At 36.6% G+C, this 13,201-nt stretch overlaps 1 protein-coding gene across 1 annotated transcript in view; it reads left to right on the forward strand.

Moving 5' to 3' along the window:
• Nucleotides 1–13,201, forward strand: part of SMC5 (structural maintenance of chromosomes 5) — a 396,836-nt gene that overhangs the window by 334,313 nt on the left and 49,322 nt on the right. Inside the window, exons 4-7 of the mRNA XM_069087011.1 lie at nucleotides 3,343–3,395; nucleotides 5,538–5,700; nucleotides 8,737–8,871; nucleotides 12,636–12,776. Coding sequence (XP_068943112.1) covers nucleotides 3,343–3,395; nucleotides 5,538–5,700; nucleotides 8,737–8,871; nucleotides 12,636–12,776 — 492 coding nt within the window. The remainder of the gene's footprint in view (nucleotides 1–3,342; nucleotides 3,396–5,537; nucleotides 5,701–8,736; nucleotides 8,872–12,635; nucleotides 12,777–13,201) is intronic.

Raw genomic sequence — 13,201 nt, forward strand, 5'->3', positions numbered from 1 at the left:
TGTGTGTGTGTGTGTGTGTGTGTGTGTGTGTGTGTGTGTGTGTGTGTTCAGGCCTGAGAATATATTTGCTAAAATCTAGAATGACTCTTCTGTTCTGGGATACACCTGCTTAAGATTTGCAGATCTTAGGGGTGGCCAGGTGGCTCAGCAAGTAAGGGCACTGGCTCCAGTGTCGGGACGATCTGGGGATTGAATCCGGGCTCAGATACTTAGCACCACACCCAGAAATAACTGGCTATGTAACCTTGAGCAAGTTACTTAACCCCGATTGCTTAAAAAAAAAAGATCTTCAGGTCTTTTTAAGAGGCATTCAAATTAGTATTGAGACCTGTATTCTTGATGCAGGTGTTTGGAACTAATGGGAGAAATAGCCTAGAATGCATATAAAGCTGTTTATAGAAGAGTTAGTGCTGGGATTCAGTACAAAGGGTATTTAAAAAGAACATTGTCTCCTAATTGCAAAATCTGATGACATTTTTTTCTCCACATTCATTTTTTCAACCTTTCTTCAGCATTTAAGATGACTGACCACCCTCCCCTCCTGGATATTCTTCCCCCATTGGGTATTCATGACACTCTTGTCCCTGGGTTTTCTTTCTGCCTGTCTGAGTGCTCAGTCTCCTTTACTTTATGGATTATCATCCATATCACACCTCCAAACTGGATATATACCAAGGCTCTGTCCTGGGCCCTCTTCTCTTTCCTTGTTACACTTTCTCAGAGCTTATCAGATGCCGCAGGTTTATTTATCTCTGTGAAGCTGACTCTCAGATCTACGTATCCTTGTCTTTCTCCTAAGTTCCAGTTTTATGTCATCATTATGCCCATTGGACATTTCCAACTGGATGTTTAATAAGGCATCTCAAGTTCAGTATCTACAAAACAAAACTCATGATCTTTCCCCCCAAAGCCACCGGTACCTTCTGAATTTCCCTTTTTCTGTAGAGAGCACCACCATTCTGGCAGATCGTCAGGTTCTCACCCTCTGTGTTATTCTTGACTCCTCATTCTCCCTCACTTCATATGTCTAATTAGTTCTCAGAACTTCTTGTTTTGATCTCCACACTATGTCTTGAATTCATTCCTCACATGCATCCTCTTCTCTCCCCTCGAATGGCCATCATTCAGATTCAGCATTTCATCATCTCCTGCCTGTACTATTTCAGCAGTCTCCTAATTGCTGTCTCTGCCTCAGATCTCTCCTTTCTGATCTGTTCACACAGCTACCAAAGTGAGTTGGTCTCTCCATGTCGCTCCTCGCCAGTGGCTCCCTATTACCTCTAGGAAAGATACAGGTTCCTCTCTGTGGCCTTTAAAGCCCTTCACAACCTGACCCTAACTTACCTTTCTAACCTTCATACGTTTTTCCCTTCTGTTTCTTTGCTGTCTAGTCAGACTGACCCTCTTGCTGTTTCTGATTCAACACTCTCATTTCCCATTCCCCTGCTTTTGTTCTGGCTGGCCTCCTGTGCATGGAGATGCATCCTCTCCTTACCTCTGTCACTTAAATCTGTAGCTTCCTTCAAGATTCACCTGAAGTGACATGTTCTCCATGAAGCCTTTCTTCATCCCCTCAGTTGTTAATGCCATCCCTATTAAAGTTACACTGTATTTATTTTGTAAATATGTATAAATGCATAAATCATTCAAGAGAATAAGTTTCTTGAGGATAGGAATTGTTTCATTTTCGTTTCTATCCCATAGAAGGGCTCTTAATAAATGCTTGTTGATTCTATAACAGAATCATTGTGAAGGAGTTTCAGAAACATGGAGCCGTGCTGGGACTATTCAAACATCAAAACACATTTGAAAGAAACAGTTCTTTAATGTTACTGTGCTAACACACAATTAAGTAACTAAAATGAATCTACTTGCAAAATGAGGTGTAAAACTAGGCCTTGTATATTTAAAGGATAGAAGTCTAAATGCTTATCACTAGATAGCTAAACTGCACAATGGTAAGCAATTATGATTTATATATAGATACCGTGTTTCCCCGATAATAAGACCTATCCCGAAAATAAGCCCTCCCCTTACTGTGTAAGATTCCTCTAAAAATAAGCCCTATTGAGATTGCTACTGTAGTGAAGGTGATCCCCTGCGCTACACGCTACATTACGGTACCCTGAAACGCACGCCGCGCTCTGAGCTGCATCCAATCAGAGCTGCAGCAGTGAGCGCGTCATCCTGTTCTTCCCCAGTGATTTGCTTCTTGAATAAAGGTACATTTTTTTGTTCACATTTACCTGTTTATTAAAATTGCTGTCAATGTTCATTAAAATAAGCCCTCCCCTGAAAATAAGCCCTCTGGTGTTTTTCTGTCCAAAAAATTTAGTAAGACAGTGTCTTATTATCGGGGAAACACGGTAGTTTACAAATAACTATTGGAGGGAAGGTTGCATAGTGATGGTTTATTATCACTTTTTTTGGTCATAACATAGAAAGTATGTTTTTCAGTAGCTTCTTTTTCCCATGTTTTCCCTCTACAATATACTTCATATCCATCCTCTATTTATTACAATTGCAACCACCCTCTTGGACTTTTGCAATAGCCTCCTAACAAGGCAACCAGTCTCTACTCACTTTTGCCCCAATCAGTCAATCAGTTAGTACTGTATTATTTATATAGTATGATTTATACTACTGATGGACTGAAAAACCTAGCATACAAAGCTCTACACGGTCTGATAACCATTCTCCCTTTCTTGCCTTATCTTCTAATAAGTCATCTTCCTGTAGAGTCCCTAAACCTGCCTAATTTGACTGTTTTAGAGGTTAATTGCTTTCTCACCTCCCTAACTTTTCTTGTGCTGTTCTCTGCCTGGATTGCTTTCTCCACTCTTTTTCTGCCTATTGATTTCTTACCTGCCCATTAAAGCCCCAATCAAATACCATCATCTTTAGGAAACTTTCCCTGACCCTCTTATTCCCTTTTCCCCCTTAGACCTCATTTAGCACTTTCTTATACCTCTCTTAATCATTTATTTTGTACAGTAGTTTTTGTGTATATGTGATATATCCCTTTTCTAGACTGTAAGCACCACAGCATTGTCTTATTTAAACTATATTTCTTCCACACTATGTGCTTTGTAACAAACACTTTTCCATTATAATAAATTACATGTGGGGAAAAAGTAGTGGTAATGCCTAGAATTTTAGTATTGCAATTTTACACAGTTGAGGGAGTGTGCATGTATGTGTTGTGTGCATTAAAGGATCAAATATTGTCACCTGATAAATATAGATATTTAGTAATGGCTATGCCAGATGTCTGCTGTCTAGCAAGTTAAATAATTTTCCAAGAATTTACTCACTCATTTTGCCTTTTCTTGTGTTCTATAGGTTGGCTTTTATGTGAAGCGAGGGTGTGCCAAAGGCTCAGTTGAAATTGAATTGTGAGTGTTGAAAATGCTCAAATTAAATTTCAGTATTTAGCCTCTTGTTTTATGTTCATTTAATATATATTACTTGGCTATGTATTGACTGTAGGAAATGATAATAATGCAATAATATCAGTTATGTCTTGTCAACATTATTTAAACAAGTAAATGTGCTGCTTAACTTGGCTTTTTGATTATTATTTTTAAAATGCAAGCATTTTCTTTAAAAAATAACTTCCTTTAGGGGACATTTTCTCCATTGAAATTACTTTAAATATGTAGAAGAATTTAACGATATGCAATGTTAAAGTATTATATGTAGTACAGAATACTCAGTGACCATAAATGTAAACCCAAAGCAAAGTGCAACTATATGTTAATGAACATTTAGAGTCTAAATGAATTATTTCATTTGGGCTTTGTAAGAATGTCCAGAGAGGGTATGTTAAGTAAAATGAAGTTGAGAGAGTTCTGTTGGGGGTGGTGAGTGGGAGTATAGAAGGAAGTAAGACTAATACAAATGCAAAGCAAAAGTGGTCTTAATACAAATGGGCTTTTTCAGGTGGTGTAGATGGAAATTTTTACTCCGCTTTCTAGTATGTATGCAGGGACCTCAGAGTACTCTTAATCTTTGAAGCAATTATGGTGATAGAGAAATTATGTAAAAGAAATACGTTAGGAGAGGATAATCCAGATCACAGAATATTAGGCCTGGAAGAGATTTTAAAGATCGAGTCTAACTCCTCATTTTACAGATGAAGATACTGAGAGTCTGTGAAATTAAGTAAATTTTATGTTCAAGATTCCATCAGTATCAGACCCAGACACTCAAGTCTTCTGATTCCAGGTCCAGTGTTCTTTATGCAATACCATGCTTCTTTCCACCTTACAGTTTAGAACAAAAGAAAATAATTTTCTTTAAAAATTTTTAAGTGTACAGGAAGAAAAAGTAAAAATGAGGGATTGGTCTTAAAGATTTTATAGTAAAATTACTTGTTTCACTAAAGAGAATTGAAACTATTACTTGGAGTAGCTTCAGTAATCTTAGGAGACAGGTAAATAAAAGAAATCTTAACTATGTTTTCTGTACTTTTGAAAAAAGAAGAAAAGGTGCTAATAATTAAGAAATTGTTTAGATTTGGATTTACAAGGCTTAATTTTTATTGAATTTGATTTCATCTGAGTGTTTACAGTGGTTCAGAATCAACTGTATTTTAAAGGCTGAATGTTCAACTTTATCCTATCCAGCTTCCATATTCATTTTCTTATTTGTTCTCCGCTCCAACCTAAGAATGGAGTGAATGCACTGTCTCTCAGACTGATTCAGAAGACTACATATTAGGGGATTACATCATTGGATATAGCTTATCACCTTTCCTAGGGCAGGGCTATAGTTTGTCTTATAGGGTTTTGGGTTTTTTTGGTAGTTATTTTGGAATGAAGAAACTTATTCTTCCTTAGACTTTATTATTTCTCCACAGTCACTCACAATTCAAAAATTTTAGGTCGTCTTTGATATTTCTCCTTCCCTTACCCATCATATGCACTCGCTTGACAAGTTGTCAATTGTTTGCAGATTCAATAAGAAAATGCTAGTATAGGTAGTTTTATAATATTTCACCTATAAATATTTTAGAAAGAAAAATAATTATCCAACCTTTATAAACTGACTCTTCCATACCCTTTGTGACCCCAGTTGAGGTTGTCTTGGCAGAGATACTAGAGTGGTTTGCCATTTCTTTTTCCATCTCATTTTACAGATGAGGAAAACTGAGGCAAACAGGGTTAAGTGAGTTGCCCAGGGTCACACAGCTAGTGTCTGAGGCCAGATTTAAATCAAGAAGATGAGTCTTCCTGACTCCAGACCTGGTGCCCTATCTACTGTGCCGCCTAGCTACCCCCCAGTTATATGTTGTTACTTGGGCTATATCATCTTTAAAGTTCTTTCTACTTTTAAGATTTTGTGGTTCCAATGACAAGAGATGATAAACCCTATAGGATTTCAAATGAAACGGATATTGAAGTATATTGTTTTTTTTTTAAATTGTTTATGATCCTTAAAACTGTGACAAATTAATTTTGATGCCAGTGAATTTAGGCAAGTTTCAAACTATATGTTGTGAAAATAAAATGTTTTAAAATCTGTTTGTTAACCAGGTTCAAGACTTCTGGAAATGTCACAATTACTCGAGAGATTGATGTGCTTAAAAATCAGTCATCTTGGTTCATTGATAAAAAATCTACAACTCAGAAAGCCGTAGAAGAACAGGTAGCAGCCTTGAATATTCAAGTAGGCAATCTTTGCCAATTTCTTCCTCAGGTATGAAGAAGTTGTAAAGACTAGAAAATTTTTGTTTGCATGATTTAAAGAGTTTTTGGTTCCTGAAGGGGAAAAGAATTGAAATGTTTTGGGATACACTTTTTAAATATTGTAAATTTAGTGATATTAGGCAAGTTAATATTCTTAATGCATAACAAACTGGTATTTTGTAAGAAGCAATACTTAATGACTTATAGCATAATCTTAGCTTTCCAGTTTCTCTCAATTTGTTAAATATGAATTAGTAAAGATTCTGTTACATTAATACTTCTTTCAGTGGATCTGTAATCTCTTCAGTGTGGCTTCTCCTTCCAAAGAGTTTATGCTGTCCAAGCTTTCTCATTCTTATGTAGCTTTTAATTATGTCCTCATGCAGATCTTCCCCCAGGGCTCTTACCCAGTGTTCTGGGATTTTTTTCCTCTAGATCTTTTGACTTTGTGTGAAGGTCAGTGGAACATACTGTCCATTGATTATTTCTCATTTTTGCTACATGAATGGGCCTTCTCTTTCAGATAATACATCTTTATATACTTTATTGCATTTCTTCTAGGCAATTATTCATTGGCAGTATGCTGCAGTCTGTGCTTGCTGTGTACCTGCCTGTTGCCTTTTGGGTGACCATAACATTGAATCTTTCAGAGACATTACTCTTCCAGTATTTACAGCTATATAGTATTATTGGAAGAATATTGGTACTAAAAAGATAGGTCTTTGTTTCAGGGGAAGTTTTGGGACATTGAATGCATTGTGCATTTTCCCAGCTAGAAACCAACTTCACTCCTTATTTTTCTTCACTGTTTGAAATTTCATGTCTGTCCAGAATGTTTTTACTAATGGACCAGCTTTATACACTGACTGTTCATCTGTATATTATAGTCTGAACCATAGACATTCTCTATCCACTTGGTTTTTCTTGGGTGAATAATTAAACTGGACTCTTTTGAGTTATTATAAGTATCATTTAGGAGGTTGTACAGTGTTCTGGGACTTGATGCAGTCAACACCGATACTGGCAGACAATCAGGAGGCTTCACCATCTGTAGGGTACCCCCTTGTCTATCGGGTATCTTGGATTCTACTCCAAATAACCTTCATAATGCTGGCAAATGCCTTTGGTAAACATACATCTCTTTATTTTTATTTTATTTCACTCATTAATAATCAGGATTGTTAAATAAATTTTTTTTTGTTATATCTTTCAAGGAATCTTGTTTAATACATACACAGAAAAAACCTTGTTGGAAGACAACATTTCACTCTGCCATATCAAATATTTATTTAGTCAGTGAGTATGGTGGAATATTACATTCTCTCTATCAGTGGATATCAGAGAGTATGTTCTAAGTTTCACTAGGTGTGCCACAGAGTGCTTCTCTCTACACCGAGACTTCCATAGTCTCCTTCCCTATCCCCCCACTTCAGTTAGCTGCCTTCTTCTCCTAGCTTGGTGTTGGGAAGTTCATAATAGTTTAATCCACAGAAGCACAAAACCGCCTCCTCTGTTGTGAGTGCTATGTAAGTAAAGAAGGGGATCATTGGGTGGGGACAGGGAAGGGGCAGGAGAGGCAGAAGAATCTCAAGGCCTGGTAATAGATCTGGAAACCCTACTGCCTGTGAATTCTTCTTTGTTGCCAACTTAAATACTCCTTTATTGTGATTCCTCTGAATAAAGAGTACTGAACTTTCTGAGCCACTCTTCCCTATGTTTCAGCAAGCTGAGTAACTTTGCTAAAGAATCTCTTTTCAAAAGCCCACCTATTTCCCTCTTCATGTCTTTTATTAAGAGTACCCTGCACATATATAGATAATTCTCACAAAGGTATTATAAAAATGGGAAAGTAGGTATGTGTTAGTAGCTAATAATATTTTCTTGATTGCATTTTTTGGCAATAATAGGATCTATGATTCTTTTTTCTCAGTACATGGGGAAAATTGCATGGTAATACATCCTTTTCCAGATACAGAAAAAATTGGTCCTTTAACATCCTCCAAAATGTGACATCTCCAGCGGAGACCTCTCTGAGTAGATTTACCAAGCTGGTCCAACCTCTATTCCATTCTCTTTTGTTTGTCATTAGTGCCATTTCTACTTCATCTACAAACCCATCAAAGATTATTTTATTAGAGTCTCCAAACACAAGTCCTTCATCATCAATGATGGAAAAAAGACTTTATCATGGAAATCTTGATATTTAACATTTTCCATCTTTTTTATATATTCTTCAAGTTTCATGCTTAAATGTTTTCAAGATAACGTGGTATAATTAAATTTCTCACCAAATTTCCTAGAAATTGTTTTTCCATCCATTCTCGCAGTTTATGAGATACTGCTGCCTGTAGTCTATTCTATCCGCATAAAATTTTTATAAATTAATTTGATAGAATATTCTAAACCAGTGTTGCCTTTTGCTGGTTGTACTTTGCAAGTAAATCAAGCTTTTTCTGGCTGAGTCAGTCTCTGAACACTTCGTTTTCTTCATTGTTACAGTTAGTTTATGTCAGAGTCTGTTGACGTCTGCTCTGTTGGTATTGTCTCAATGTCAGTAGCATGTTGAAATAGGTTAGTTGCCTGCTATGCTGTCTCATTTCTATTCTTGTAATTTGGCATTGACTTCAGCCTCTAGTTTTGCTTCATGTTGGTGCCATTTTATTAAAGTACTGAAGTAATTGGATTTTTTTCTATAAAGATCTCAGAAAACATAAGAACTACATTCACTACATTCATGGTATTGTGGTCAGTTATCTTTTTTTTTTTTGTCTAAAGTTTCTTACCTTTTTTGTGTTGTGAACTCCTTTGGCAGTCTACTTAAACCTGTAAACCCCTTTTTAAGTTGTTCATAGACCCCAGGTTATGTCTACATAATTGTTCTTTGACTTTGATTATAACTGTCAAAAGGCTTGTAGCATTTCTCTATCGATACTTCACTTAAAATAGCTCTTTCTGATTCTTAGAAAGCATCAGTGAATTACAAATGACTTAAGGTCTTATATAACGTCATTTTCATAGTTAATTACTGATGCTTCTGATACTCTAGGATAAAGTCGGGGAATTTGCAAAACTCAACAGAATTGAACTTCTTGAAGCTACTGAAAAGTCAGTTGGTCCTCCAGAGATGCACAAGTTTCATTGTGAACTCAAAAACTTCAGAGAGAGAGAAAAATATCTCCAGGTATTTAATAGTATATTTAACTAAATTCAAAGAATCTTTCTTAGACTGGAGTTGTAGTATGTGTTGATGTAATTTTAGACTGCCATTGCCTTATCTTTAACTAGTTTATATTGGACATTTACAGTTTTGCTTAAAGATGATGTTTAAATACTTAATTAAATTAAGGTTTTGTGGTGGCAATTTTTAAAAAATCCAGTAGTAATGGAGTTTGAGTGAGAACTTGACTAACAAATTATTCTCTTTATCTTCTCAAAATAATGAAATGTATATACTTTATTCTGGGTTTTCTTTATGTTTGAAAACTTCACTGTGTTACTCTTCAGTTCAATTCAGTAAACATTTATTAAGTGCCTGATGTGTGCCAGGCAATATGTTAAGCACTGGGTATATATGAAAAGAGGCAAAAGACAGTCCCTACTGTCAAGGAGCTTACATTTTTCCCCTCTCTCCCCTCCCTTTCTTAACAAAGTTGCTAGAAAAAAACAGACGCCACTTTTTTACTTTTCTCAACCCCTTACAGCCAGCTTCTGACCACTTGACTGAAGTTGCTTTCCAGAGTAAGCAAAGAACTCTTTAATTGCTAAATTCCGTTGCCTTTTCTCATCTTTCTTTATCTCTCTTTGGCTTTTGGAAACGTTGAGTATTTCCTTCTGAATATCCTTTCTTTCCCCTTGGCTTATTCTTTCTCCTTGTTCTGTGTATCTGACCACTCTTTCACTGGATCATCATCCACTACCATGGATCTTACTCAAGGATCAGTCCTGGGTCCTTTTTTTTCTCTCTTCACCATCTCTTTTGGTGATTTCATCGTTTGATCTTATCAGGCCCTGAAGTTCTTGTATCATCTTTATGCAGATGACTGTAGTCCCACCCCCCCACCCCCTTTGCTTACAGTCCTTCATCACAAGTTATATCCTTTTCCAAGCATCCTTATGTCAGTTGAAGGTATTTCCACTATGTTCTAGTTACTCAGGTTTGAAACCTTAAAGTCATCCTCTACTTATCCCCCATACTTACACACCCATCCGGTCGGTTGCCAAGCCTTATCAATTCCACCTCCACTACTATTTCTCATCCAACCCTGTCTCTTCACTTATGTGGCCACTCCCTAGTTTAGACTGTCATCAGCTCTCACCTAGATTTTAATTCCAGAGTCTTCTCCCCTCTCTCCCTTCCTCATTTCATTCTTCCCATAACTCTGCCATGGGTACAAGCCCTCTCGCCTCCCCAGGACCATCATTCAAAATACTCAGCATCATCCATCATCCTAGTCCTTTGCTTCAGTACCAGGGAAACCTCTTCTGTTTATGACCTTGATCCCCTTCTGTCTCATTCCAAGAAAGGCTTCTTTAATCATGTTCCTACTTCTAGGGCTGATAGTTCTAAGTCTCCCTTGCAGGTTTATCAGTCATGTCCTACATCTTTGTTTTGATCTACACTAGGGCTCTGTCCTGACCCCCGATGTCTCTCTATACTTTCTCTTTTGGTGACTTCATCAACTCCCATGGGTTAAATTATTACTTCCATCCAGGTAATTCTCAGATTTATGCATCCAGCCCTAATCCCCCAGATTCTAGTTCTCCATCACCAACTGCATGTTGTATAGGCATCTCAAACTCACCATGACCAAAACAGAATTCATTATCTTTCCCCCTAAACTGACTTTTCTTTCTAATTTAACAGTTTATCTCAGGAGCATCCACATTCTGTCACTTTCCCATTTTTGCAATATAGGCATCATCTTCAGCTTTTCTCATGCACACCTCCCTCTAGGTAATAATTTGCTGAGTCTTGCCAATTCTGCCTCCCCGGTACTCCTCATCCCCATTCCCTTTTCTTGTCATATCAGAGTCATACTAGTCTAGGCCTTCATCAGCCCCTACCTGAACTACTATCATCACTTTCTGATTGATCTGTTTCTTTTTCTTCTGTGCAGATAAGATGTTAAATTCATCTTTCCAGTGTGCAGATCTGACCATATCACTCTCAGCTTCAGGGGCTTCCCCTTAACTTCAGTTTTAAAATACAAGCTCCTTCTGGCATTTGAAGTCCTTCACAGTCTGCTTCCAGTCTAGTTTACCAAGATGTATCCATACTGGCCTACCTGCTTTTCTCCCTCTTGGAACTTCTAACTTCTTTCAAAGCTTCCCTCAGATAGCACCTTCTTCAAAAGGCCTTTTTCTGATTCACCTAGCTGTTCCTGCCTCACCTTGCATTTCCTTTTCTGTGAATAGCTTGTATCCCCCTCGTGGGTGCTCCTTGAGGGCACAAGCTTTCTCACTTTCTATTTGTAGCCCCAGCATTTGGCATATAGGAGGCACTTAATAAATTCTTATTAATAGGTTGGTTACTAAACTAATCTTCCTAAAGTGCAGATCTTGCCATGTTACTTCCCTACTCAAGACTCTTAAGTGGCTCATTATTGCCTCTTTGATAAGGTGCCGTTTTCTCAGCTTGGTAATTCAAGTCCTTCACAATATACTCCCAGTCTGCCCTATATCCCACTCCTCCTCTTCACACAGTCTACATTTGTACCAGACTGTCCTACTTGCTCTTCTCCAAATGAGGCCTTTCATTCCTCCCTTCTTTTGTATGCCCATAATGTCCTCTTTCTTCTTGTCATCATTAGCATTCCTTCAAGGATGAGAATAAGACCACTTTCTTTGGGAAGACTTGCTTCTCTCTCTTCTTGAAATTATCTTTTATTTATTTATCTTTGTAAGACTTGATATAGACCAAGAAAATGTTAGTGTCTAACTCTCTTATTTTACATATGAGGAAACTGAGACTCCCAAGAAGTTAAGGAAATTGTACTATGTCACACAAGTAATATAAATAGCAAAGTAGAGATTTGAATCCAGGTCTTTTGACTCTAAATCTAATGCTATATTTACCAAACTCTGCTTTCTCTCATCAATCTACTTGATGGTAATTGGTCAATCAGCAAACAGTTATTAAGCTGTTGTTATGTTCCAGGCACTATGTTAAGTTCTGGATATGCTCCCTTCCCCCCAAAAGGGCAGAATTATCCAATATTATAACTTTCAGTTTCAGCTTTAGTAATATACAGCCTAGTATAATCCTGTTATGATGAATACCATTCACAGAAGAATTCTGTAACAGGATTCAGTTCATTTCTTAGTAGATAGCTGGTAGTAAGGTGTAAAAACCTGATTATAAGATATTTTCTATGTGCTGCATAATATTGGAGGGAGGGGCATTTTTTCCTAAAGAAGTCCAAGAAAATTTAAAGGTAAAAGGGCTCTTAGATATTAATGAATCTGATCCTCTTATTTTAATATGAGATAACTGGGACCTATAGGAATTAAATTACATGTTCAGGGTCATACAGCTATTAAATACCAGATCTAGAATTTGATGCTTGATCATCTTGATTCCAAATCCAGTATTCCTTCCCCACATCAGACATTCCCTTCTGAAAATCTCACGTTAGCTCTCAACTACAAAACAAAAAGCTAGTATGTAACTCAAAATGATTTAGTAGCTTTGAAAAGTGGGTTGAGAGTAACTTGTTTATGACTCCTTGTTTTGTTTTCTGATTACTAAATTCATAATGTTGAAATTGTACTTTAACCATGGAGACTTAGTAAATTTTTGTTAAATTAAATTGAGTTTCATTTCTAGAATCTGAAGACTGGGAATGCCAATAATAATAATAGTAAAGTTCCTTATGATTTTAATTTTATTACTGCAATATATAACTTGAATTTTTAGTCTGTTTTGTGTAATACATACCTATATAGATCTCATGCAAAGAGAAAAGTGACTACTTGGAAAAATTGAAACAGACTAATGAAAGACATAAGCAGGATGTGGAAAGATATTATGAGTGCAAACGTCATTTGGATTTAATTGAGATGCTTGAAGCAAAAAGGCCATGGGTGGTAAGTCTTAATTTTGGGGGATAATTTCCTCTTCAAATGAAAAAACATAGGTAGTTAAATTAGATGAGCATAAATAAAGAATGCACCTTTGTTGTACTGCATTTATTTTATAGTCTTTTGCCGCATTTATTACATACACTACAGCATGTTTTCTTGTTTCATTTTGTGAAATTGTATTTGTTCACTTGTTATTAGTTTTATTACAGATAGTTAGTCTAGTGTTATTTTATTGTTTAATCTGTATCTGAGAATTCTGTCTATAGACTTTAACTAAAGATTTCCTTCATTTAATAATTACGTACACACTTATTACTTTGCATATTATATCTCCTGGTAGAAGGGTGAGCTCCTTAGGGGCATTTTCATCCTTGTAACCCCAGGCTGTCGCTGTCTTTACGTATTCTAGATGTGCGGACTTGCTGCAT

The sequence above is a fragment of the Petaurus breviceps genome, unplaced genomic scaffold, assembly GCF_028583685.1.
Source record: "Petaurus breviceps papuanus isolate PSGF00001 unplaced genomic scaffold, PetGlider_PUasm1.0 118, whole genome shotgun sequence".
NCBI classification, from domain to species: domain Eukaryota; kingdom Metazoa; phylum Chordata; class Mammalia; order Diprotodontia; family Petauridae; genus Petaurus; species Petaurus breviceps.